Source organism: Neoarius graeffei, chromosome 10 (assembly GCF_027579695.1).
Source record: "Neoarius graeffei isolate fNeoGra1 chromosome 10, fNeoGra1.pri, whole genome shotgun sequence".
Taxonomy (NCBI): domain Eukaryota; kingdom Metazoa; phylum Chordata; class Actinopteri; order Siluriformes; family Ariidae; genus Neoarius; species Neoarius graeffei.
Genome location: NC_083578.1, coordinates 63,679,041 through 63,706,920, shown reverse-complemented (window position 1 = coordinate 63,706,920; position 27,880 = coordinate 63,679,041). Strand labels below are relative to the sequence as shown.

Genomic DNA, 27,880 nt, shown 5'->3' with positions numbered 1-27,880 from the left:
GTAATATTGACCTTTCATCTAAATGGCAGACTACTAATGTATCATTTCACTACCGTATATTCCTCTTAGGAATGCCTTTCCATGAAATACTGGTGTCATCTATCACACAAACCCCTCCAGAGTATCCATCTTGCTCAGATCATTTGCATCCAGTTCTGCCTCACCGTGCGCGTCTGTGCTGATCTCTTCAGGCACCAGGGTGTGGGAGTAAATGCGCTGATATTCCTTTAACACCTCAACCACAGTGTCCTGTCCAAACTGTATAGCATCATCCAGGGGTGTGTTTCCCCACCTGAGCAACAGGCACATAGAGGAGGGGTCATTTTTATCACCATAAGTGTTAAGATGATCAGAGAAACGTGAGGTCTGAAGTCTTTACCTGTCCTTAACATGAGGATTTACTCTGCACGTCCCTGTTAAGAACTTAACAGCTTCCAGATGACCTAAAATACAACCAGTCACTGAATGCAGCATTATCCATAAAAATCACTGAATGAGTACGTGAGAGTTGTTTACCTTCTACAGCAGCCAAATGCAAAGCCGACCGAGAATCATAATCCCTCAACTCCATATCCACTGCTGACAAAGCAAACCTGCAAACGTTACATGATAATCACTGACAATAGTAACATACAGTCAAGCTGGAAAGTCTGCACACCCCTTTAACCTTCTCCACATTTTATTATGTAACAGACTTATTCTACAATAGATTGAGTTCATTTTTTGTCACAAAATTCTACACAAAATAGCCCATAATGACAAAGTGAAAGCAGGTTTTTAGACATTTGTGCTAATTTATTAAAAATCAAAATGTAAAATATCACATGTACACAAGTGTGCACACCCTTTGATATAACACCCAAAAGTGAGCTGAGGTGTATTTTGTTTCCACTGATACTGCTTGAGATGTTTCTACAACTTAATTGGAGTCCACCTGTGGTAAATTCAATTGATTGGACATGATTGGGGATTGCCAACATCTGCCTATATAAGGTCTCACAGTTGATAGTGCATGTCAGAGCAAACTCCAAGCCATGGGGTCAAAGGAATTATCTGCAGACCTCAGAAATAGATATTGCGTCAAGGCATAGATCCGGAGAAGGGTACAGAAAAATTGCTGCAGCTTTACAAGTCCCAAAGAGCACAGTGGCCACCATCATTAATAAATGGAAGAAGTTTGGAACCACCAAGAATCTTCCTAGACCTGGCTGCCCGGCCAAAGTGAGCATTCGGGGAAGACAGGCCTTGGCCAGGGAGGTGAGCAGGAACCTGAGGGTCACTCTGACCTAGTTCCAGTGCATCCTTGTGGAGATGGGAGAACCTTTCAGAAGATCAATCATCCAGGCAGCACTCCACAATTCAGGCCTTTATGGTAGAGTGGCCAGATGGAAACCACTCCTTAGTAAAAGGCACATGACAGCCCGCTTGGAGTTTGCCAAAAGGCACCTAGAGGACTCTCAAACCATGAGAAACAAGGTTCCCTGGTTTGATGAAACCAAAATTGGACTTTTTGGGCTGAATACCAAGCAGCACGTCTGGAGGAAACCAGGCACCACTCATCACCTGGCTAATGCCATCCCTACAATGAAGCATGGTGGTGGCAGCATCATGATGTGGGGATGTTTTTCAGCAGTGGGAATGGGGCACCTACTCCTGATCGAGGGAAAGATGAATGCAGCTAAGTACACGAGATCCTTGAAGAAAACTTGCTTCAGAGCGCTCTGGACCTCAGACTGGGGCGAAGGTTTACCTTCCAACATGACAACAACCTGAAGCACACAGCCAAGAGAACGAAGCAGTGGCTTCGGAGAAAGTCTGTGAATGTTCTTGAGTGGCCCAGCCAGAGCCCAGACCTGAATCCAATTGAACATCTGTGGAAGGAGCTGAACATGGTTGTGTACCAATGTTCCCCATCCAATCTGACAGAGCTTGCAAGGATATGCCAAGAGGAATGGGCAAAAATGTCCAGAAACAAGTGTGCCAAGCTCATAGCTTCTTTCCCAAGACGCCTTGAAGCTGTAATTGCTGCCAAAGGTGCATCAACCAAGTATTAGGCTAAGTGTGTGTACAACCCCGATTCCAAAAAAGTTGGGACAAAGTACAAATTGTAAATAAAAATGGAATGCAATAATTTACAAATCTCAAAAACTGATATTGTATTCACAATAGAACATAGACAACATATCAAATGTTGAAAGTGAGACATTTTGAAATTTCATGTCAAATATTGGCTCATTTGAAATTTCATGACAGCAACACATCTCAAAAAGTTGGGACAGGGGCAATAAGAGGCTGGAAAAGTTAAAGGTACAAAAAAGGAACAGCTGGAAGACCAAATTGCAACTCATTAGGTCAATTGGCAATAGGTCATTAACATGACTGGGTATAAAAAGAGCATCTTGGAGTGGCAGCGGCTCTCAGAAGTAAAGATGGGAAGAGGATCACCAATCCCCCTAATTCTGCACCGACAAATAGTGGAGCAATATCAGAAAGGAGTTCAACAGTGTAAAATCGCAAAGAGTTTGAACATATCATCATCTACAGTGCATAATATCATCAAAAGATTCAGAGAATCTGGAAGAATCTCTGACTGTAAGGGTCAAGGCCGGAAAACCATACTGGGTGCCCGTGATCTTCGGGTCCTTAGATGGCACTGCATCACATACAGGCATGCTTCTGTATTGGAAATCAGAAAATGGGCTCAGGAATATTTCCAGAGAACATTATCTGTGAACACAATTCACCATGCCATCCGCTGTTGCCAGCTAAAACTCTATAGTTCAAAGAAGAAGCCGTATCTAAACCTGATCCAGAAGCGCAGACGTCTTCTCTGGGCCAAGGCTCATTTAAAATGGACTGTGGCAAAGTGGAAAACTGTTCTGTGGTCAGACGAATCAAAATTTGAAGTTCTTTATGGAAATCAGGGACGCCGTGTCATTCGGACTAAAGAGGAGAAGGACGACCCAAGTTGTTATCAGCGCTCGGTTCAGAAGCCTGCATCTCTGATGGTATGGGGTTGCATTAATGCGTGTGGCATGGGCAGCTTACACATCTGGAAAGACACCATCAATGCTGAAAGGTATATCCAGGTTCTAGAGCAACATATGCTCCCATCCAGACGATGTCTCTTTCAGGGAAGACCTTGCATTTTCCAACATGACAATGCCAAACCACATACTGCATCAATTACAGCATCATGGCTGCGTAGAAGAAGGGTCTGGGTACTGAACTGGCCAGCCTGCAGTCCAGATCTTTCACCCATAGAAATCATTTGGTGCATCATAAAACGGAAGATACGACAAAAAAGACCTAAGACAGTTGAGCAACTAGAATCCTACATTAGACAAGAATGGGTTAACATTCCTATCCCTAAACTTGAGCAACTTGTCTCCTCAGTCCCCAGACATTTACAGACTGTTGTAAAGAGAAAAGGGGATGTCTCACAGTGGCAAACATGGCCTTGTCCCAACTTTTTTGAGATGTGTTGTCATGAAATTTAAAATCACCTAATTTTTCTCTTTAAATTATACATTTTCTCAGTTTAAACATTTGATATGTCATCTATGTTCTATTCTGAATAAAATATGGAATTTTGAAACTTCCACATCATTGCATTCCGTTTTTATTTACAATTTATACTTTGTCCCAACTTTTTTGGAATCGGGGTTGTACATGTAACCCCTAAATAACCTATTTTTGTCAGTAAAATAAAATTGCATATTTTCTAAAAATCTGCTTTCACTTTGTCATTATGGGCTATTTTGTGTAGAATTTTGTGACAAAAAATGAACTCAATCTATTGTAGAATAAGTCTGTAATGTAATAAAACATGGAGATGGTGAAATGGGTGTGCAGACTTTCCGGCTTGACTGTATGTGAACAGTTTTATCAAACAAAGAGATGACATACATGATGGTGTTTTCAACTTAACCTCTATCCACCATGTCTGTAGTGTAGGTGTGATTACCACAGACATGGACATTGTACTAAGAAGTGAACAGAAAAGCTGTTTATGTAAAACACAGTTATGATGTAAGTCTAAGAGCAGCAGTTGTTACTGCAGTCCATGAAAATTTATATGAACGATGTATTTTTATGGGATGCTTTCATGGATTTCATGGTCAATGATATTTATAAAATAAGCATGCCATCTGTATAATTTATCCTTTTACAAATGGGACTGATTATGCAGCAGCTCAAAACTTTAAAGTATAATTAGTGTACCATTGTTTGAAAAACTACACGGTTCCACATGGTTTGAAAAACTTTGCTCCTAAAACCTTTCTAGAATTTGTAGAATAGAGCTGCATATTTTAAAGTTTAGAGACAAAACTCAGCAATTTCAACTTATTCCATTATATATGGCTTTTTAGTAAATACATTTTTTCAGTGTTAAAAAAACCCCATGGTAACTGCATGGTCATCAAGATTTGGTTGACTAAACTCTGGAGTATTCCTCTAAGCCTGATTATTCTATCCACATTCACTGGATATGAGCAATTGCACATTCTGATTGGCTACTCCACTACTAGGACATCAGCTCATATTGCTGTGTTTCAGTCACGTGAGTTTTCTTAGTGGTTTTACCAGAAGTGAAATAGCTGGTGGTCTAAATGGCTGCCGTAGTGCAAACAACTAGCGATAACTTTTCAGAGTATGCTCGTAATCTAGAAGCCGCTGCTGGCTTTAGATATATTCAGAAGATTGCTGTGTGCAATGAAATAGACCCCTACAGTCTGGGAAAGAAGGATTTGTCATACGATCTCGAAAACTACCCTTCAGTTGAGTTCCCAGACATCTCGAACTACCTGGTGTTGCAGACGTCCTTCTACACTGCAAAACAGATGAAAGCGTGGAAGAGTATGGAGGCTTACAACTTTTCTGTATGTGGCTGGGTAAAGGACCTTGCTATCAAGTTGCTGCCTTGTTTTTGCCTGTGTATGTATGGGTTTTTTAAAAGCTTTTCGTTTGCATCTTTACAACGAAGTGCTGCAAGTTGAAGTGTAAACAAACAACAGTTCGCTTGACAATCGACACCGATTGTCTTTATTGTTTATTTTAGTACTTTTGTGACAAATGCTCAGTGCTTGTACACTAGGATCACCTACAGCAATGACACACTTCTGGACATTGGCAAAATTCACCATGGGCCCAGTCCAGTCTTTCTGGACTGTAGCTTTCTTCTCCTCGCTGACACCGACCAGAGCCACACCGACACCATCCGGCAGGATGCATCATCATCAGACTCGAGTAGGCGAAACGGCCGACGAGCCACACACCCAAAACGGAGGCGCGGTAAGAGAGGCAGGCTACATGCTAGGCTAAAGGCTAGAGCTACAAGACCACCGCTACCTAGCCTTCTGCTAGCTAACGTTCACTTGCTCGAGAATAAGATGGATGAGCCGAGACCCAGGATAACATCTCAACGTGAGATCAGAGAGTGTTGTGCCCTGATTTTTACAGAAACCTGGACTACTGCAAGCCTGCCAGACCCGGCCATTGAACTACAGACCCACTCCATGCACCGCGGAGACCGCACATCTGCTTCCGGTAAAAACAAAGGTGGTGGTGTGTGTTTATGTTAACAACAGATGGTGTACGGATGTACAGGTGGTTGAAAAACACTGATGTGCGGACATTGAAGTGCTGATGGTGAAGTGCAGACCCTTTTATCTACCGAGGGAGTTCAGTGTTGTGTTTATGCTGGCTGTTTACATCCCGCCGCGGGCCGACCGCACTACAGCGCTAGGACTATTACATGACATCATCGGCAAACACGAGACCACACACCCAGATGCCATGTTCGTCATGGCCGGGGATTTTAATCATTGCAACCTCAGGACTGTGCTACCGAAGTACCATCAACACGTGAGCTTTCCGACAAGGGACAACAACATCCTGGACCATGTCTACAGCAACGTGAGAAATGGCTACAAGGTTGTGCCCCGCCCCCACTTTGGACAGTCTGACCACATCTCTGTGTTCCTCTACCCAGCTTACAAGGCCCTTCTCAAACAAGCCCCCCCAGTGAGTAAAACTGTTAAAGTCTGGAATGAAGGGACTGATCTGGTACTCCAGGACTGCTTCAGTTCTACAAACTGGGATGTGTTTAAGACTGCTGCTTTGAGAGAAGACTGTTCTGTGGATTTAGAGGAATATGCATCTGTGGTCACCAGCTACATCAGCACGTGCATTAATGACATTGTCCCCACCAAGCGCTGCAAAATATATCCAAACCAAAAACCTTGGATTAACAGTGAAGTACGCTCCATGCTACATGCACGCTCCACTGCTTTTGCCTCTGGTGACGCAGATGGATATAAAAAGGCCAGATATGACCTACGCAGATCCATCAGGGAAGCCAAGAGGCAGTACAGACTGAAGCTGGAAGGATATTACAACACCTCAGACTCCAGATGCATGCGGCAGGGCCTGCAACACATCACCAATTTCCAGCAGAAGAACAGCAGGGTCGCAGCCAACCACAACACATCACCAGATGAGCTGAATGAGTTCTATGCTCGCTTCGACACCCTCAACACCAACCAATGCAGAGGGATTCTACCAGCAGAGGCAGCACAGAGCTCTTCACCTACTGTGACCATAACCGAGGGGAGCAAGGTCTTCAGGAGGACTAACCCCCAAAAGGCAGCCGGCCCTGACAACATCCCCAGCCGTGCTTTGAGGGCCTGCTCCATACAGTTAGCAGAGGTCTTCACAGACATTTTCAACCTGTCCCTCTCCATGTCGTCTGTGCCCACATGCTTCAAGACCACCACCATAGTGCCCCTCCCAAAGAAAAACAATATAACATGCCTGAATGACTATTGCCCAATTGCACTTACTTCAGCTGTAATGAAGTGTTTTGAGAGGATAGTCATGTCACACATCAAAAAGGACATCCCAGACACAATAGACCCCCTTCAATTTGCATATCGTCAGAACCGTTCAACTGACAATGCCATCAATGCAGCCATCCACACAGCCTTGTCACACCTGGAACACAGGGACACCTTTGCTCGAATGCTGTTTGTGGACTACAGTTCAGCCTTCAACAGTCAGTGCGTTTACATGCACATAGAGAAAATCGAATTTCTGCCGTAGCTCGACTGAAATCGAACCGAACTGGATTTCTCGTAATCGAGCTACGCGACCTAGATTATGCGATTGTAGCCAAGCTACTTAGTGCATGTAAACCCTATCGAGCTACGTAGTCGAGCTACTTACTTCAGCACTGCCCCTTCCGGAAGTGACGAGTGACGAGACCACAAGCGGGAAACACAACAGCCTCGGTCGGCATGACAACAGTAGTAGAAACGTGCACTTCTGGAGCAATGAGGAGATAGAGTTCATGCTCATTCAGCTTAAGGAGTTGAATATATATATATAATATATCTCGATGTTGCTGTCCTCATCGTCGTTCTTCTTGTGAACATGGAACTGATAACTTTGTTTATACTCTTGAATAGCTCTTCTTCATGACGACAACCAGAAGTGTACCAACACGATGGGGCGTGTAGCGCCACCTGTGGCTCGGGTGCACAATGTACCTCACACAGCAGCTTGATTTCCTTGTGTGCATGTAGGATTGGATTTCTCTGGCACCCCTGCTGGGACCCTTAGCTCGATTACCAACAGTAGCTCGATTTGGATGTGCATGTAAACGCACTGACTGTCATCCCCAGCAGACTGACTGAGAAGCTCTCCACCCTTGGACTGACATCCTCCCTCTGCTGCTGGGTCCTGGACTTTCTCACAAACAGACCCCAGGCTGTCAGAGTCGGTACTAGAACATCCAGCACCAAGACAGTGAGCACGGGGACCCCCCAAGGCTGTGTGCTCAGTCCACTCCTGTACACTCTCTTCACCTATGACTACACCCCCTCCCAGAATAACACTTCCATCATCAACTTCGCTGACGACACCACTGTCATTGGGCTGATCATCAGCGGAGATGACAGAGCCTACAGGAAGGAGGTGGCTCGGCTGGTCTCCTGGTGCCGGGAAAATAACCTCTCCTTGAATTCTGAGAAGACCAAGGAGATGATTATTGACCCAAGGAAGAGGAGGAGAGACCAGTACGCCTCGCTGCACATCGACGGGACACAGGTGGAGAGGGTGAAAACATTGAAATTCCTCGGAACTCACATCAGTGAGGATCTCACCTGGACACACAACACACAGCAGACCATCAAGAAGGCTCAACAGAGACTCTTCTTCCTGAGGAAGCTGAGGAAATTTGGACTGTCCACCAAACTCCTCAGCAACTTCTACAGGTGCACAGTGGAGAGTGTCCTGACAAATTCCATCACTGTGTGGTACGGGAACTGCACAACTCAGGACACAAAGGCTCTCCAGCATGTCATTAAAATGGCACAGTTCATCTTTGGAGCTGTCCTCCCCCCACTACAGGACATTTACAACACCCGGGTCACAAAAAGGGCACAGAGCATCATCAGGGACCAAACACACCCACAACACAGACTATTCACACTCCTACCATCTGGCAGACGCTACAGGAGTGTGGAAGCAAGGACTATTAGACTGACGAACAGTTTTTACTCCCAGGCCATCAGGCTTTTGAACCACGGATTATAATCACCATCTACCTCTATATTTGCAATTTTGCACAAGACATTGCACATTGCACAGTACCTCTATGTTTGCATATTGTTTGATTGCCTTTTTTATGTTATCTTTGTTTATTTTCATTCTACTTTTATATTTTGCATTCCATATGCACTTTATATTTTATATTTCATATTTTATATATATTTCTTTTTATATTAGTAAGCATAGTTTGGTCGGGCAGTTGCAAAATAAGAATTTCATTACCCAATAATAAACCGCTGTGTCTGTTATTGTGTATATGACAAATAAACATCTTGAATCTTGACTCTCACTTGTGGTCACTCTTATCTTTCAGGTAAATCATTCACAAAGATCATCAGAAACCCCTTTAAAGACCTGGATCTGAGTTAAATAAGACAGAGAAGTGATCACAGTGCATTGTAACTGTATGGCTGAGTAAGAATTTTGTTGCGACCTTCATGCATATGGACTTTGTGAGGAGTAAACAAAAAAACAGCTGGGGACTTTAGCGCTTCGTGACTAAAAAAGTACCATAAAATAATGACATATAGCAAGAAAAGTACTTGGAAAACACTAAGGACATAGCTGAGAGGGACATACAAACCTTTCACAAAGCGATCACTGCAAACTTGAGCATGCTTCGACTCGGCTCTCTTCGATTTCACTGAGAGGTTCAAAAGCCACCTTTTTTTGACGTCTTTTAGTGAAATCCTGTGTTTGTTCACCCTTTTTTATTAGTTCACGGGGTACCCTGAAGAAACTTTTATCAGTTTCATGGTTTGATCGATTCGAACAACCTAAAACAACACAAGCATAAAGCATTTTTCATGTGAGCAATGCACCTTCTCCGTAAAAAACACTTTGTCAATTGAGCTTTGGTAGACCACCAGCTAAAGTTTTGAATAACTAATGAGGCCGATGTGATGTCACGTGAAACCCAGCAATACTGCGAGTAGAGAAAAACAAAATGGCGGAGCATGTTGCTGAACCAACCAAGAACGAAATAAAAACTCTACTCAAAAACAAAAACCCCCCAAAATAAAAAAAAGCAACAAAATATGGAATAAAAGTATTTGATGGTAAGAACATATCTTTTTTTCAAGAATTATTATTATCGCATTTTTCACAAATTGCTACTGTCATTTCGCCGGTTTGTTTACATTCTAAGCAGAAATTTGTCGTATGTTTTGTATAAAGTTTTTATTTATTGAATTTGCAAAAAAATAAAAATGCTCTGTTTCTCAAAATCCAGTGAATGTGGAGAGAATAAAACAATTATTCCACTCAGTCTCGTCGTACATGGCTTATAGCCGACTCGTCACTATGTGCCTCGTCAACTATCAGCTCATGTACGACCCGATTTCGTGGAATAACTCATCTCATCTCATTATCTCTAGCCGCTTTATCCTGTTCTACAGGGTCACAGGCAAGCTGGAGCCTATCCCAGCTGACTACGGGCGAAAGGCGGGGTACACCCTGGACAAGTCGCCAGGTCATCACAGGGCTGACACATAGACCCAAACAACCATTCACACTCACATTCACACCTACGGTCAATTTAGAGTCACCAGTTAACCTAACCTGCATGTCTTTGGACTGTGGGGGAAACCAGAGCACCCGGAGGAAACCCACGCGGACACGGGGAGAACATGCAAACTCCGCACAGAAAGGCCCTCGCCGGCCACAGGGCTCGAACCCAGGACCTTCTTGCTGTGAGGCAACAGCGCTAACCACTACACCACCGTGCCGCCCCTCGTGGAATAACTCATCTTGCTGTGAGGCAACAGCGCTAACCACTACACCACCGTGCCGCCCCTCGTGGAATAACTCATCTCATTCATCTCATTATCTCTAGCCGCTTTATCCTTCTACAGGGTCGCAGGCAAGCTGGAGCCTATCCCAGCTGACTACGGGCGAAAGGCGGGGTACACCCTGGACAAGTCGCCAGGTCATCACAGGGCTGACACATAGACACAGACAACCATTCACACCTACGGTCAATTTAGAGTCACCAGTTAACCTAACCTGCATGTCTTTGGACTGTGGGGGAAACCGGAGCACCTGGAGGAAACCCACGCGGACACGGGGAGAACATGCAAACTCCACACAGAAAGGCCCTCGCCGGCCCCGGGGCTCGAACCCAGGACCTTCTTGCTGTGAGGCGACAGCGCTAACCACTACACCACCGTGCCGCCCCTCGTGGAATAACTGTTAAATGTTTTCAGTGGCAAATTGTTAGTATCACTGCAAACCAGAAACAGTTTTAATCACTGTAAAGAAACCAGCCCATGAAGTTTAGTGTTCAAAATTTCCAGCACAAGAAGATTATTTTTACCTCCTGAGCGCTGAGACATCTCCACTGTATGCTGCAAACATCAGCTCAATTACAGCCTTGTTCTGTAAAAACATACAGTATATACTCAAACTATTTCATTCATGCATTTATCTTGAGTAACCACTTCCAGAGCCTATCCCAGGAACAGTGGGCATGGAGCCCGGATGGGATGCCCATCAACTGCAGAGCATAATCAAGCCGTTCTAGTTCCATAGAGTGTTTGAAAGCTCGTATTTGAAATTGTGACAGCTGGATACTTTTAATGTGAATGTTGGCAGTGTCATTTGATTTGGTGCTATGTAAAACTGCTTTCACATAGTAAAAGTAATTGGTGTCTAGGAGAAATGGCTCAGTGAGTCTCACCCTCTGATGGCCAGACTGTCTGCGAGGATCCAGTTTCTTGGCAAAGTGTCTCAGATTGTCATAATTATGGAAGTTAAAGAGAGAAACCAGCTCCTAAGAAACACCACACACAAAAACACACATAGTACACTGCAAAAAATATCTTAGCAAGTGAAAATATCTTGAAAATAGATGAAACAATCTAGCATTTCCTATTAGAAGAATACAAGACACCAATTCTGAGATTATTAAACCTAGTTCTAGATTGCAACCAACTTATTCTAAGATGTCTTATCAAGTAAAAATATCTGTCTATGTGGCGGCACGGTGGTGTAGTGGTTAGCGCTGTCGCCTCACAGCAAGAAGGTCCGGGTTCGAGCCCCGTGGCCGGCGAGGGCCTTTCTGTGCGGAGTTTGCATGTTCTCCCCGTGTTCGCGTGAGTTTCCTCCGGGTGCTCCGGTTTCCCCCACAGTCCAAAGACATGCAGGTTAGGTTAACTGGTGACTCTAAATTGACCGTAGGTGTGAATGTGAGTGTGAATGGTTGTCTGTGTCTATGTGTCGGCCCTGTGATGACCTGGCGACTTGTCCAGGGTGTACCCCGCCTTTCACCCGTAGTCAGCTGGGATAGGCTCCAGCTTGCCTGCGACCCTGTAGAAGGATAAAGCAGCTAGAGATAATGAGATGAGATGAGATATCTGTCCATGCAGCAAGAGACTTTCACTAGTATAAAGTCATTTTTCAATTTTTTGCAGTGTATCATTATACCATTAGAGTTAGTCAGTAGTATCAGTGGTGTGTATGTGTGTTTAAGAAAGTGTGTGTACCTGACAGAAGTGCACGCCTCGTACACTGTTGCCCACACGATCAATCGGTGGGGACCAGCACATCACTCCCATGATATTAGGAACTACCAAAAGTATAGCACCAGACACTCCTGACTTAGCTGGCAAGCCCACCTTGTGGAGAGAAATATTAAAACATTAACAATAAGGTCTTTCAGAAGAAATCCACAAGGTAAACATTTCAGATTTAGAACGTGTTTGAGCTTATGTGGAAAACTCACATGGAAAGCAAACTGGCCAGAGAAGTCATTCATGCCACAGGAGTACATGAGACAGAGAGTGTTTCTCACAGCCTCTGCACTCAGCACACGCTCGCCTGTGATTGGACAGATTCCTCCGTTAGCTAGAGTGGCAGCCATGACGCTCCCTGACTCGCAAGTAACCTCGATGGAACATAGCTGGTAGCAGACAGAAGGCCAGACATTAAAAAAAAACCTTATACAACGTATATTTGTTCATTGTATTTTAATGTTCTTCAAATTAAAATGTTTCATTACCTGAAAGTAGAAATCGAGAGCTGAGATCATGTCTGAACTATTCGGGAAACACTATAGAGTGCAGACAATTTAAGAAAGTCATTAAAATATAAAATATGTAAAAAAAAATATGAAATGCATATTTATAAAATATGGACGTATTCAAAGCTATTAAAGGAATATGCCTGCATTTTTTTAACCCAATCTCTAGCTACCACATCAGTAGAGTATCAACAAGAATTTTAACACATTTCCTTGTACTGAAAATGAACAGAAAACCTGTGTTGTGACAGTCTTTAGATGAAAAGTAATTCTGTATATAAATATATTGTCTTTCATGTTCTCCTTAGGTCCTCATCACCTCCCAAAGACATGCATGAAGATGAATTGGCTACAATAACCTTGCTTAGAGGTGTGAGTGTGTGTGAGTGTGTATGTTCCTTGTGCCCTGTAATGGACTGCTCTCCCATTCAGGGTGTAATCCTGCCTTGCACTACCACTCCTGGTAGAGGCTCTGGATCCACTGCGACCTAGGATAAAGTGGTCCTTTATGATGAATGAATGAATTGCTTGAGTGTTGGAAAGCTGGATAAAAGTACGTACAAACAAAGCTCTTTGGCGAGACATACTCACATCTCTGTCTTATACTAAGATTTTTTCTTAGAGTTTCAACTAGTCCATTTGAATTTGAGTCAACAAATTGAAAATTTCCAAAATGTGTTGAATTATTCTTCATGGTAATCGTACATAATCTACAGATTGTAATGGATAAAGATTAGGTTAGAAAAAAATGCTTGAGTAGTTTTAATAAATATGAAACATACTTTTTTCTCCTTCAGATAATAACTGATTGCAAAGTTTCTATCGCCTGTCTCTTTTTCTGACTGAAACCTATGGATAAAAAGTCATTATAGTGAATCGATTGTCCATGAAACACATTTGTGTGTAATGCTACAAATACAATGCATGTCTATCACGAATAAAGCAGGAAGGTGTTAGAATCCTAATAAGGTAACTTACGTGGCATTACTGAAACCCACATACTCGCCACCTGCCATTCGCTTCATATAGTCCATCATCTGTGGGATAGATGATGATAAATAATCAGTGAGAAATGGCTAGTAAATTTAAAGTTGCCTTTAAAATTTTTGACGATTTGACTTACATAATCAAATTTCTCAGCCTTCTTGAACCCAGGCTGAAGAAAAAGAGAGAAAATAAACTGTTGTCATGTGTGTACAATGACACAATGAAATTAGCTAATTTATATATACAGTATAAGTACTGTGCAAAAGTCTTAGGCACCCTATTTTTCATACAAACTTCGACATGATGGAGTCAGTACAAAAACATTTTCAAGTTCCAAATGTTCATTTTCGAGCACAAAATTAAATGTTACAGAAAAAAAAGTTTGTATTTGAGCAGCGTATTACATAAAAGACCACTTTTCAGATTAAAAAAGAAAACATAATGAAGGCTACTGGGTTTTGGTGCAGAATTAAGAAGCGAGTGTAACAGTCAAAGTGTCCAGAAGAACTGTGGCTGGTTCTGTAAGATGCTCAGTAAAACCTACAGCTAATTTCCTTATCAAACTGCACTCAGTGTACCTAAGACTACTATTTTTTTTAAGCAAAGGGTCGTCTCGCACCAAATATTGACTTTATTTCATTTATTAAGGCTTTCTGCTGTTTACAGTATTTTTTTTGTAATGTTGAAGCATTTCATTTCATTAGTTTTAAGCCATTTTTGGTCTACAGCATTTCTTTACATGTGCCTAAGACTTTTGCATAGAACTCTGTGGGTGTTGGTATAATATATATATATATATATATATATATATATATATATATATATGAATAAATGTCCATAATACCACTGTATATACGAGTTATAAAGATGGCATAGGTTAATAATGCAAATAAAACAGTTGTAGCACTACAGTTGCTGGGATAATATGATATATAAGTATAAAAAGTGAAGAAGAGCAGCCAGCAGTTCTCTATTTTCATGTAAAGTGGTAAAGTATGTTAAAGTGCAAAGCTGCAGCTCACATATACAAATGGAATATGTAGTATGAGATACTATCTCTGTGAGGTTGATGTGATTATTGGTTTGTGCCTGTGTATGGAGATATTTGATGAGATCCAGCCATCTAATTTCTATACCACTTGTCCGTCGGGGGAAGCTGGAGCCAATCCCAGCTGACTTTGGGTGAGAGAGGTTGCAATCTATCGCTAACACAGAGACGAAGAACCATTCACACTATGGGTTATTTATATCTAATCTGCATGTCTTTGGACTGTGGGAGGAGACTGCATCACCCACAGGAAACCCACGCAGGCACGAGGAGAACATACAAACATTCCATTATATTACAGGCATTTAGCAGACACTCTTATCCAGAGCAACATAAGGGCATTTCATTTCAGCTGATCCAGGGTATCAAACCGGTGACCTTTTGGTCCCAAAGCTGCTTCTCTAACCTTTAGGCCATGGCTTCCCCACAAACTCAAAACAGAAACATCCCAGTCAACCATGAGGTTCGAACGCAGAACCTTCTTGCTGTGAGGCGACAGTGCTAACGGCTGTAGATTGCTTGGATCATTAAGGGAAACTCTCTTTTTTGATCAGCTACTACTTGTGGAAAATTTTCCATTGAATAGGACATCAAATAAGCTTCATCCAGATATATGCATTACTATGTCATAAGAAAAATTCTATGTAGCAGGTGTATATATATATTTGGCTCTCACTCCAATGTTTTTATCCTGCCACATTCTCCATGTGGAATGTCATATTTGGACACAGGGTGGCAGTGTGCACATTTATTACTCGATTACTTGGCTGAAGGAGTTCTTTGAAGAAACACTATCACATTGCCACCACAACTCATCATAAATCACTATTTCAGTCTTGACAGCCATCCTAACTGTCAGAGACCAGTAATGCTTTTCTAGCTATCAGGTGAGGCAGTATAGGATACTCTGTGTGTCAGCTGTAGCAACACAACACTTTGCTGATCTGTTTTTCCTCTTTGTAGTTAGGCCATAAAAAGTGAGGTTAAGACTCCTTGAAGTGCAGCGGGGGCTGACATACACTGTAGGGAGAGGTTAGAGCAGTGCAGCCCGACTAGGGAAAGTCTCTGCCTTAAAAATACACCCACTTATCTGCTGCAGTTCTCTCTCAAAGGCCTTTTTAGGCAATTCAATTTGGACATCTCAAACTAATTTTCTCATTTGTATTGCCTGAGAATCAGAGTAGTGGAACTTTATATATAAAATAGTCTCTCTCTCTCTCTCTCTCTCTCTCTCTCTCTCTCTCTCTCTCTCTCATTCATCTTTCCTAGTTATCTGCTGCTGTTCTATGGCACACCCTCTCTGACACACCTCTTGCCAACCCCCAGTAACTGGCACTTATTATAGAAGGGGAGAACCGACCTCGTGCTCACCCACACCTCATCAGCTGTTCTAACAGAGACTGTAAACAAAAGGAACAGACGTAAACCTGTCCTCACCACTAAACTGTGTTCCTGGATTGTTCTAGCGACCACTTTGGTGCTGCAGCTGGAGTCCAATGCACACTACTGATGTATGTTTTCAATGTTATAGATATTGTGAATAGGCCACTCGCCCGAATTCAGCTTGGCTCCAGCTTCCCCTGTGACCCTGACAGATCAGCGGTTAGAGATGATGGATGGATGGATGGATGGATGGATGGATGGATGGATGGATGGATGGATGGATGGATGGATGGATATTTTGAATAGCAATGTTCCTACCTTTAGAAGAGAACTGATCACTATGGCCCCTGCATTAACCATTGGGTTATGAGGCTTTTCTAAAAAGCACAGACATACAATTTACTACAACTGCTGACACATGAGTTAGGGCACATCACTTGAAGTGTGTTTCAAGTTAGGCTTGGTTTAATAATAGCAGTATATGCATAATTAATTGTAATAGTGCATGCAAAATGGGACACTGGTACACTCAGAAAACAAAGTACAATCATTGTACCTTTAGGGGTACAATTGCTTGTCACTGGGGCAGAATCCTCTAAGGTACTTATTTGTACCTTTTATACATATATGATTAGGAACATATATGCACCTTTTTGGCCCTAAAAAGGTACACATAGGTACCTTGAAGTCCAATAATTAGTCCTAGGGGTACATTAGTGTAGACTATGCCTTGGGAGCAGAAATGGACTCCTACTGTTTGCCTATTTCTGACAGTGTAGGTTAGTGCTTGAGATTCTGAGCTTGTGATTGGTAAGGTGTGACAAGCTCACTGTTGGCCTTTAAGCAAGAACCATAAACGTCACAGTCACTTTGGTTAAAAGCATCTGGAAAGTTAATAAATTATTTATGCTGTACGAATATGCTAAAATGTGCTATATTATCATTAAAACCATTGAAAATGTTTGAAACCTGTTTTTCTGTTTACCTTTAAACTGTGTAAACATTTCTCAATATTTACTCAGTAATTACCTTCTGTTAATATTTAAAGGTTTTACAATATTTAAAGAGTATATCCTATAAGTCAATATCAGTTATGAAAATAATGGGTTAAAACCTGCTTTGTTATACAGTATAATAACAATATGTCTTATTTAAAAAAAACCTTTTTAATGCTACAAAAAATGAAAATTGATAAATATCATATAAATTTTAACAGTATTTTAATTCGATTAAATTTTTTCAAAAGGTTTTTTAAAAACACTAAAATATCTATATTTTGTTGTTAAAGTAACAACTCCTATGGTTCCCAGTTTAACAAACAGTGATATTTTTGTACATTATTCAGGTGGTATAAATAAAATGTATGCCTTTAATTATTATTTTGACACTTATCTGTTATATTAAATTACATTTTAATGGGCTAAATTACCTTTCATGTTAATCAAATTAAAAAGTATTTTTGACATCATTCTTGAATATACAGTACATCTGAATTAAAAGATGTAATTTGAGAGATCATTTGAGACATTATAATGTTCACTATAAAGCCATTAAATAGTATAACATTTGTATAACATTTGTCTCATGACATTTTTCTTGACTGAATGACTTAGTGATTGATTCTGTTTTAAAAATCCTTTTCGTCTTTGAACTTTACATCGGTAAAACAGGTAAGAAGGTCAGTAATTGATATAATTCATTCTCACCATCCTCATTTAGACTTAATTTGTTAAATGTGACGCCACTGGGCTCTGTTCCCACATATCTATGCACATGCTCCGTCCTAAGTTCATGGACAGCCAGAGCATACTCAAGAGGCATTATGCACGACTGCATACATAATGGTTCCCTTGTGTCTCCAACAGAATGCCTGGAGAGAGAGAGAGAGAGAGAGAGAGAGAGAGAGAGAGAGAGAGAATATGTGATAGATATAGAAACCAATCTGTGGAGAGTGTTTGAGATATTTTCTCACCTCTGACCATCAACAGTGCACAGAGACACACCCCAAAGATCAGGGCTAAATTTAGCAAGTTGAGGAATGTAGTTGGCTACCTGTACATACACACACAGCCATGAAAAGGTTACTGATATATTCAAGGTACTCGAGAAGAACCAGTGATTATTTGCCCGTGTGTGTAGAACTTACTTGGCCTCCTTGCTTAGTTTGTGCATTATAGTACAGTTGGTTAATATTGGATGCAAATGTCATGAAATCTGGGATGATGAACTTCTTCTGGAAGGCTTGAGTGAGCAAAATAATATTACTACCAGCACATCTACAGCAAAAAAAAACATAAATAAATGTTTAAATGGTGACAGACACAGACAAACTCATAGATTTTATTGTGACTAATATGTGTCGCATAAACAATATTTGTTAGCACCTTAAAATCTCAGTTAATTATTCATTTATTTATTGTAAAGCATATTATCAGTAACGTCTATGAATCATTTGTTAACTAAAATGAAAGTCATAGAGAAAAGTACAAAAAATGACCTGGTTAAGAGGCCCTTGAAGTTTCAGGAGTTAAGAAAAACATTAATCAGAGCTGATGGCAACATGTAAAAATCTATGTGTGAGACAATGCTTACTGTAAATCATTAGAGAAAGGATGTGAGTGAAAGGGATAGAACAAGCATCTTGTTAATAGCATAACCTAGCTCAGCTGTAGCCTATATTAAGCGCGTGCACACACACACACACACACACACACACACACACACACACACAAAACAGGTGACTCATTGTTTGCTGCTACAGTACATGTGTGTGCTCACCAAATGAGATGACGCTTTAGATTTATGTGCTGGAGTATGTATGTGCCTGTGTGTAATACTTAATAGAGTATATATGTAATATTGTAATTAAAACTTAACTTAAAAGTGTGGTATTAATCTACAGAGCTCGGGAACTGGATTAAACATTTTCTTACATATACTGTATACAAACTTACTTGCACATAGTGCAATGCTCTCCATGTTACATACTGTGCATGGTCAGAATACACAGTCAATTAAAGACTTTTTTAAAAATTCTGCATTTGTTTCGATGTGAATATCAGGAAATGAAAGGAGAAATTCTGATCAATCATGTCATATTCCTCCTCTGATTTCAAACCTAAATGTCTTCTGTATATAGCAAAAACAATAGTATCAGCCTTACCGTTCCAATACTTTTGGAAGGGGCTGTGTGTGGAACATTCACCATACAAGTTCCTAATGAATTAGCCATAACGCTAGAAAGGATAACATTTGAAAGAGACATTCATATAAAACTATGATTTGCCTTACAGCCAGAACTACTGTCAGAGCTGCTGTTGTAGAAAATTAATCAACACCTTCTGACAAACCAGATTAAAACATCAACCAGTTTTGTGGTACACTGTGTTCTAATACCACAGTCTTGCATCCAGTAAACACTCTTCCCCCCCTCCTGACTTCTTTTTACACCATGTTGTGGCCTAACCCTTCTTGGGGTGTCAGAAAAAAAAGCCTTGATCTGTGGGAGCAGACATAACAATAATAGTATATGTTCGAATAAAGCTCAAGCAAAATCATCAGGTATTATTTTCCCACTACTGAAGCCCCTGCTGATGGCTTTTATATCACTATAACAGGTTTGAAAGCTGTCTGTTTTATTTTCATGCCATGTTGGCTTTGATGATTGAATGCTATGTGAAAAAAATCCCTCCAAATTCCACATGATGTAGCTACAGTCCTATATGCATGCGCGCGCGCACACACACACACACACACACACACACACACAGACTTACTTCCTGAAGAGCTCTTGGTTCATCATTGCTGTGCCAGCAGACTCACGAACTGCATGATGGAGCTGCTGCATGCAGTCCCTCATTCGAGGGTCAGAAGTCAATAATCCTGTGCTCTCCAGTTCCTGAGAAACATAACCGCACAAAACCCATTCCTAATAAATAACAAATGTACATGCAGAACAGAGAATCCAGTTATCACTTAGACGTCTGTTACCGACAGTTGAATAATAGCTTTCTAATGGAAAGTTAATGGATTTAATGGATTTCAGGCTTTTACTTACTGTCTCAAAAGAAAAAGTTCCAAAAAGAATAGTTATGCGTATACATTTCCACAAGTCTCTTGTAGATTAAAGTACACTCCTGTTCACTCATAATGTCTTTTGAGTTCCTTAGTAATCAGTTGTTAGTGATCTGTGATATGATAGTGACATGGTCTGTTTAAAGAATTACATCACTGCTATGATGTGGCACAAATACATAACATCTACAGTCTATTATAGGATATTCACACATATGTACACACATGTACATACACTTGCCTCACAGATAAAAACAAAAAAACAAACAAAAAAACAATACAACCAAAAACCTACAACCTCCAAAAGCTGCAGATTCCACCACCCTACAGGAAAGATTTTGTCAAAGTTGTTGGTGATGAATGTGAAATTCCTAGAAGCAGGTGATAGGGCTTGTAACTGGGCTACCTACATTTATAAATCACATACACGTGTCTGCCAAGTGAATCAAATGTGACCATGATTCTCTTTCATGGTCAGAGTGCCTTGGTTAAGCAAATACTATTTCTTGTATATGGCTTGTATAATGTCTATAATCATTTATTTGTTTTTACAACCCCGATTCCAAAAAAGTTGGGACAAAGTACAAATTGTGAATAAAAACGGGATGCAATAATTTACAAATCTCAAAAACTGATATTGTATTCACAATAGAACATAGAAAACATATCAAATGTTGAAAGTGAGCCATTTTGAAATTTCATGCCAAATATTGGCTCATTTGAAATTTCATGACAGCAACCATGGGCGCCGCCAGGGGGGGAAAGGTTAGAACAATTCTAGGGGCCCAGCACTGCCATGGGGCCCTTTAAGGGGCTGATAATATGCTTTTAATGATTTTAATAAGACTTTTGAAATAACGACAATGCAATATTCCATCTGGTAAAATGAGCTAATTGAACAAGGTTGTCTATTTCTTGAGTTCTTCCACATATTGTCATTTAACCCTCCCCCTTTTGCGAAATGGTACGGTCCAGTTCTGGTAGAAGCGCGATGCGTTAAATCTGTGTGCTGATCAGTGCAACGCTACTTGCTGCTGTGTCGCGGTGCAGCAGCCAGCCAGCCAGCAATGGAGTGCATACAGTCTATGATCGCTAAATATGAAGAGTGGCTGTCAAAAACGTAAAGAAAGGCAGCTGAAAGCTGAGAGGGACTGGAGAGGCAGGCAACTGGTCACTCAGTTTTTCCCAAAGAAAGGTAGCTATTGCTCACATGTGTGTTCAAAATATTAGCGAATGGTAAATGAACAGTATGAACATGGTTGGATTAGCCTATCAAGAGAACACTTTTACAGTTTGTACAGTGACATTTTTTCCATTTTAATAACTGAACTGACGTGTGATAAACAAGATGAAATATTATGTTATGCTGGTGCTAATAACTAGTGCTAATAGCCAGTTTCATAACTAATGGGGTGCCCTAAATATGCACAGACCTCCGCCCTACCAAACCACTGAAACCCCCTTTGGAGAAGGAGGTAAGCAGCAATACAACCCATAAATGCTTTAGGATTGAAGTTTTTAAATTTTAAATTAGATTTAAGTTTTAGAATTAGTCACTGACCAGTTTTCATCTAGTCCCTGGTAGGTTAATACATAAAATGTAATAACAAAGTCACAAACTCAAGGTCCATGGGCTATCAAAAGTCAAATAATGACAATAGTGCAATTGTGACGAGGGTGGGCAAAGTTGGGGGGCCCAAAATTTTAATCTTTCATGGGGCCCAAAATTTCTGGCGGCACCCCTGACAGCAGCACATCTCAAAACAGTTGGGACAGGGGCAATAAGAGGCTGGAAAAGTTAAAGGTACAAAAAAGGAACAGCTGGAGGACCAAATTGCAAATCATTAGGTCAATTGGCAATACAGTGGTGCTTGAAAGTTTGTGAACCCTTTAGAATTTTCTATATTTCTGCATAAATATGACCCAAAACATCATCAGATTTTCACACAAGTCCTAAAAGTAGATAAAGAGAACCCAGTTAAACAAATTAGACAAAAATATTATACTTGGTCATTTATTTATTGAGGAAAATGATCCAATATTACATATCTGTGAGTGGCAAAAGTATGTGAACCTCTAGGATTAGCAGTTAATTTGAAGGTGAAATGAGAGTCAGGTGTTTTCAATCAATTGGATGACAAATCAGGTGTGAGTGGGCACCCTGTTTTATTTAAAGAACAGGGATCTATCAAAGTCTGATCTTCACAACACATGTTTGTGCAAGTGTATCATGGCACGAACAAAGGAGATTTCTGAGGACCTCAGAAAAAGCGTTGTTGATGCTCATCAGGCTGGAAAAGGTTACAAAACCATCTCTAAAGAGTTTGGATTCCACCAATCCACAGTCAGACAGATTGTGTACAAATGGAGGAAATTCAAGACCATTGTTACCCTCCCCAGGAGTGGTCGACCAACAAAGATCACTCCAAGAGCAAGGCATGTAATAGTTGGCGAGGTCACAAAGGACCCCAGGGTAACTTCTAAGCAACTGAAGGCCTCTCTCACATTGGCTAATGTTCATGTTCATGAGTCCACCATCAGGAGAACACTGAACAACAATGGTGTGCATGGCAGGGTTGCAAGGAGAAAGCCACTGCTCTCCAAAAAAACTTGCTGCTTGTCTGCAGTTTGCTAAAGATCACATGGACAAGCCAGAAGGCTATTGGAAAAATATTTTGTGGACGGCTGAGGCCAAAATAGAACAATTTGGTTAAAATGAGAAGCGTTAAGTTTGGAGAAAGGAAAACACTGCATTCCAGCATAACAACCTTATCCCATCTGTGAAACATGGTGGTGGTAGTATTGTGTTTTGGGCCTGTTTTGCTGCATCTGGGCCAGGACGGCTTGCCATCATTGATGGAGGAATGAATTCTGAATTATACCAGCGAATTCTAAAGGAAAATGTCAGGACATCTGCCCACAAACTGAATTTCAAGAGAAGGTGGGTCATGCAGCAAGACAACAACCCTAAGCACACAAGTCATTCTACCAAAGAATGGTTAAAGAAGAATAAAGTTAATGTTTTGGAATGGCCAAGTCAAAGTCCTGACCTTAATCCAGTCAAAATGTTGTGGAAGGACCTGAAGCGAGCAGTTCATGTGAGGAAACCCACCAACATCCCAGAGTTGAAGCTGTTTTGTACGGAGGAACGGGCTAAAATTCCTCCAAGCCAGTGTGCAGGACTGATCAACAGATACCGGAAACATTTACTTGCATTTATTGCTGCACAAGGGGGTCACACCAGATACTGAAAGCAAAGGTTCACATACTTTTGCCACTCACAGATATGTAATATTGGATCATTTTCCTCAATAAATAAATGACCAAGTATAATATTTTTGTCTCATTTATTTAACTGGGTTCTCTTTATCTACTTTTAGGACTTGTGTGAAAATCTGATGATGTTTTGGGTCATATTTTTGCAGAAATATAGAACATTCTAAAGGGTTCACAAACTTTTAAGCACCACTGTAGGTCATTAACATGACTGGGTATAAAAAGAGCATCTTGGAGTGGCAGCGGCTCTCAGAAGTAAAGATGGGAAGAGGATCACCAATCCCCCTAATTCTGCACCAACAAATAGTGGAGCAATATCAGAAAGGAGTTCGACAGTGTAAAATTGCAAAGAGTTTGAACATATCATCATCTACAGTGCGTAATATCATCAAAAGATTTAGAGAATCTGGAAGAATCTCTGTGCGTAAGGGTCAAGGCCGGAAAACCATACTGGGTGCCCGTGATCTTCGGGCCCTTAGACGGCACTGCATCACATACAGGCATGCTTCTGTATTGGAAATCACAAAATGGGCTCAGGAATATTTCCAGAGAACATTATCTGTGAACACAATTCACTGTGCCATCCGCTGTTGCCAGCTAAAACTCTATAGTTCAAAGAAGAAGCCGTATCTAAACACGATCCAGAAGCGCAGACGTCTTCTCTGGGCCAAGGCTCATTTAAAATGGACTGTGGCAAAGTGGAAAATTGTTCTGTGGTCAGATGAATCAAAATTTGAAGTTCTTTATGGAAAACAGGGACGCCGTGTCATTCGGACTAAAGAGGAGAAGGACGACCCAAGTTGTTATCAGCGCTCAGTTCAGAAGCCTGCATCTCTGATGGTATGGGGTTGCATTAGTGCGTGTGGCATGGGCAGCTTACGCATCTGGAAAGACACCATCAATGCTGAAAGGTACTGTATATCCAGGTTATAGAGCAACATATGCTCCCATCCAGACGATGTCTCTTTCAGGGAAGACCTTGCATTTTCCAACATGACAATGCCAAACCACATACTGCATCAATTACAGCATCATGGCTGCGTAGAAGAAGGGTCCGGGTACTGAACTGGCCAGCCTGGAGTCCAGATCTTTCACCCATAGAAAACATTTGGCGCATCATAAAACGGAAGATACGACAAAAAAGACCTAAGACAGTTGAGCAACTAGAATCCTACATTAGACAAGAATGGGTTAACATTCCTATCCCTAAACTTGAGCAACTTGTCTCCTCAGTCCCCAGACGTTTACAGACTGTTGTAAAGAGAAAAGGGGATGTCTCACAGTGGTAAACATGGCCTTATCCCAACTTTTTTGAGATGTGTTGTTGTCATGAAATTTAAAATCACCTAATTTTTATCTTTAAATGATACATTTTCTCAGTTTAAACATTTGATATGTCATCTATGTTCTATTCTGAATAAAATATGGAATTTTGAAACTTCCACATCATTGCATTCCGTTTTTATTAGGGCCCAAGCACCACTCGGTGCAAGACCCTATTGTTTTTCGAAGGATTATTATTATTATTATTATTATTATTATTATTATGCCGTGTTTGGCCTTATTTGAGGCATTTCCCATGCACGAAAACTCATGAAATTTGATACACACATCAGTCATTGTCCTCGCTACTCAGCCACAGACTTTTGGCTCCGGGCATGGCCCAGGGACTTCATAGCGCCCCTTTTTCCATTTCCCATTGAAATGAATGGGTAGAACTTTGGAATGATGATGTCATAAGGCCATTTGGAGTGAAATTACACATGGTCATTTTTAACATACTCCTCTTAGAAGGTTCATCAAATTCATATCGAACTTGGCAAACATAATGCCAAGATATTGCTGAAGTTGAATTGCTAAGGGACTTTTGATATGTTGTAATATGTTGAAATAATATAACATATAATATGCCAAGATATTGCTGAATGTTGAACTTGATATCTTGTAATATGATTCTGATTCTGATGCATTGGTTCGTTTGCATGCATGTGTGAACGTGGACCACACACAGTCTGTATGCTACAATGTAACAATTTTACTGCCTGGTGTTGAATTTGATATCTGTAGGATATTGCTGAATGTTGAACTTGATATCTTGTAATATGACTCTGATTCTGATTCTCTTTAGCCGTTATGGGCCTGTCTGACGAACATTTGATGAATATGACTTGTGACTGTTTTGTTGGGTGGTGGGATGTTCTGGGTTGCGGAACCACACGTGCAAGGGCCCGTCAAGGCCGCTATAGTGGCTTTAATTTACAATTTGTACTTTGTCCCAACTTTTTTGGAATCGGGGTTGTACAATCATTTGAAACTTTTTAAAAATTTCCTCATGAATTGAATTTTAACATTTTGTGTCAATATTTTGTATATATTTACTTGTGTGCACGTGTGTGTGTGTGTGTGTGTGTGTGTGTGTGTGTGTGTGTGTGTGTGTGTGTGTGCGCGTGTGCGTGCGTATTTTGCATGCTTATTTGTGTGAATAGTGTGTTCTGTCACCTTTAATCACTCCACTTATTTGGTTCTACAACTTGCAGTAAAAAGGAAACAAACAAACAAACAACAACAAAAAAACCCAGAGTCATCACTTCTCATAGTCTCACTACCAATACTTACACTGATGAAGCGACCCACTGAGATTTTCTCCTCTCCTTGAGTAATCGTGTAAAACAGGAGGTCCTCCAGGTGAGACCCTGCACCCTTACTAACACAACCAAATCACAATTGTGAAAAACAACAACCCATTATGTGACACCATTCAAGCTCTCCCTATCAGATTTGGTTATGTTTTTAACAATAGGGAGTGAATAGCAAAAGAATATTATAATATTTAGAATACTTTTTAAGTAAAATTCACTTACATTTGAGTGCAAATGTTTGCCCATCGTTTAAATAACTTACAACAGGCAAATCTATAAGAATGGACAAAGACATGCCAAGCAATCTGGCACAAATACAACATATACTACAGATATTACAATTCCAAAAGCTGTTCAGAGTATATGCAAAGTGGGCAGACATTCATTCATTCATTCATTCATTTGTTCATTCATTTATGTTCTATGATGCTTATCCACTGCAGGTCACGGGTGAGCTGGAGCCAATCCCAGCTGACTTTGGGTGAAAAGCAGGGTACACCCTGGACAATTTGCCAATCTATCATGGGCCTACCACAGAGAGACAGACAGCCATTCACACTCACACTTATCAGCAATATAAAGTAGCCAGAAGACCTAATTTACATGTCTTTGGACTGTAGGGGGAAACCAGAGCACCCAGAGGAAACCCACACACACGCAGGGAGAACATTCAAACATGTCCACACAGAAAAGCCCCAGTAGACCTACAGGTTCAAACCCAAAACCCTGCTTGCTGTCAGGCGACAATGCTAACCACTGCCCCACCAGTTGGGATTATTCCACAAAATCAAGTTGTACATGAGCCGATAGTTGATGAGGCGCATAGAAGCAAGTTAGCTATAAGCCATGTATGACGAGATTGAGTGGAATAACTGTTCTATTATATCCACATTCACTGGCTTTTGAGAAACAGAGCATTTTTATTTTTTGCAAATTCAATAAATAAAAACTACACAAAATGTTCAACAAAATCATTTCCACGTAGAATGTAAACAAACCGGCAAAATGACAGTAGCAATTTGTGAAAAATGCTATAATAATAATTCTTGAAAAAAAATACGTTCTTTCCATCAAATACTTTTATTCCATATTTTGTTGCTTTTTTGTATTTTGGGGGGTTTTGTAGACTTTTTATTTCGTCCTCAGCTGGTTCAGCAACACGCTCCGCCATTTTGTTTTTCACGGTATATGAGCTGATATCCTAGTAGTGGAATAGCCAATCAGAGTGTGTGACTGCTCATATCCAGTGAATGTGGATAGAATAATAGAGAAGATTTATATCACATTCAGAAAGGATCACTTAGAAGCAACAAATATTAGCATACATTATTTGACTTTTTAAAAAAAAATTAATTGTGATCATGAAGGAACATCTGGGAAACCTGACATTCTAAATGTCTTGTTGCTATTAAATCGATTTTGCACTCAAATGTATATCATGATTAACTTGGTGATTAATTTAATTCATGCATGACCCCAGTATAACTACTTTGCATTACACATTAACCTACACAACAACAAGAATAAGAAATCTTAATACACTTTCCAAAGTCTACTTTTGAAACTGTATACTACAATACTGTATAGTATGTAGACCTACACCACGCTGGTTCTGTGGTGGCCTACTGTTTGTAAATAACACATGGGACTGTATTACCTCTCTGTCTCTGTGTCCAGGACCATGTGCTGATGACATGGATGTTGTGTGAGTGCTGCACTCGTGCGTATCAGCCCAATCAGGCGACTTCGGAACAAAGGTCCATTTCCGCTTGCCAATTTCCTGGCTTGTCTAATAACCGAAGTACCAGCGCTAATTGGTCCTAAATGCTTTAGACAGAGCAT

At 40.8% G+C, this 27,880-nt stretch overlaps 1 protein-coding gene across 1 annotated transcript; it reads right to left on the bottom strand.

The window, feature by feature from the left end:
- Positions 1 to 81: 81 nt before the first annotated feature.
- Positions 82 to 27,880, bottom strand: gls2a (glutaminase 2a (liver, mitochondrial)). Its single transcript, XM_060930848.1, has 18 exons — positions 27,696 to 27,880; positions 26,016 to 26,103; positions 19,826 to 19,947; positions 18,196 to 18,325; positions 18,022 to 18,101; positions 17,756 to 17,919; positions 16,368 to 16,426; positions 13,755 to 13,787; positions 13,610 to 13,668; positions 13,414 to 13,480; positions 12,611 to 12,661; positions 12,335 to 12,511; positions 12,096 to 12,227; positions 11,291 to 11,383; positions 10,928 to 10,989; positions 517 to 593; positions 380 to 443; positions 82 to 292 (listed from the first exon to the last, which is right to left on the bottom strand). The coding sequence occupies exons 1-18, from the start codon at positions 27,878 to 27,880 to the stop codon at positions 103 to 105; spliced, it is 1,833 nt and encodes a 610-aa protein (XP_060786831.1). The 3' UTR covers positions 82 to 102.

Bases quoted from the DNA above. Each gene is read 5' to 3' on its own strand.
- gls2a (XM_060930848.1), bottom strand. From the start codon at position 27,880: ATGCTCTGTCTAAAGCATTTAGGACCAATTAGCGCTGGTACTTCGGTT. The intron at 13,788-16,367 runs GTAGGAACATTG...CTTTTTCTTCAG, and splicing joins TGATCAGTTCTCTTCTAAAG to CCTGGGTTCAAGAAGGCTGA. The intron at 13,669-13,754 runs GTAAGTCAAATC...TCTATCCCACAG, and splicing joins AGGCTGAGAAATTTGATTAT to ATGATGGACTATATGAAGCG.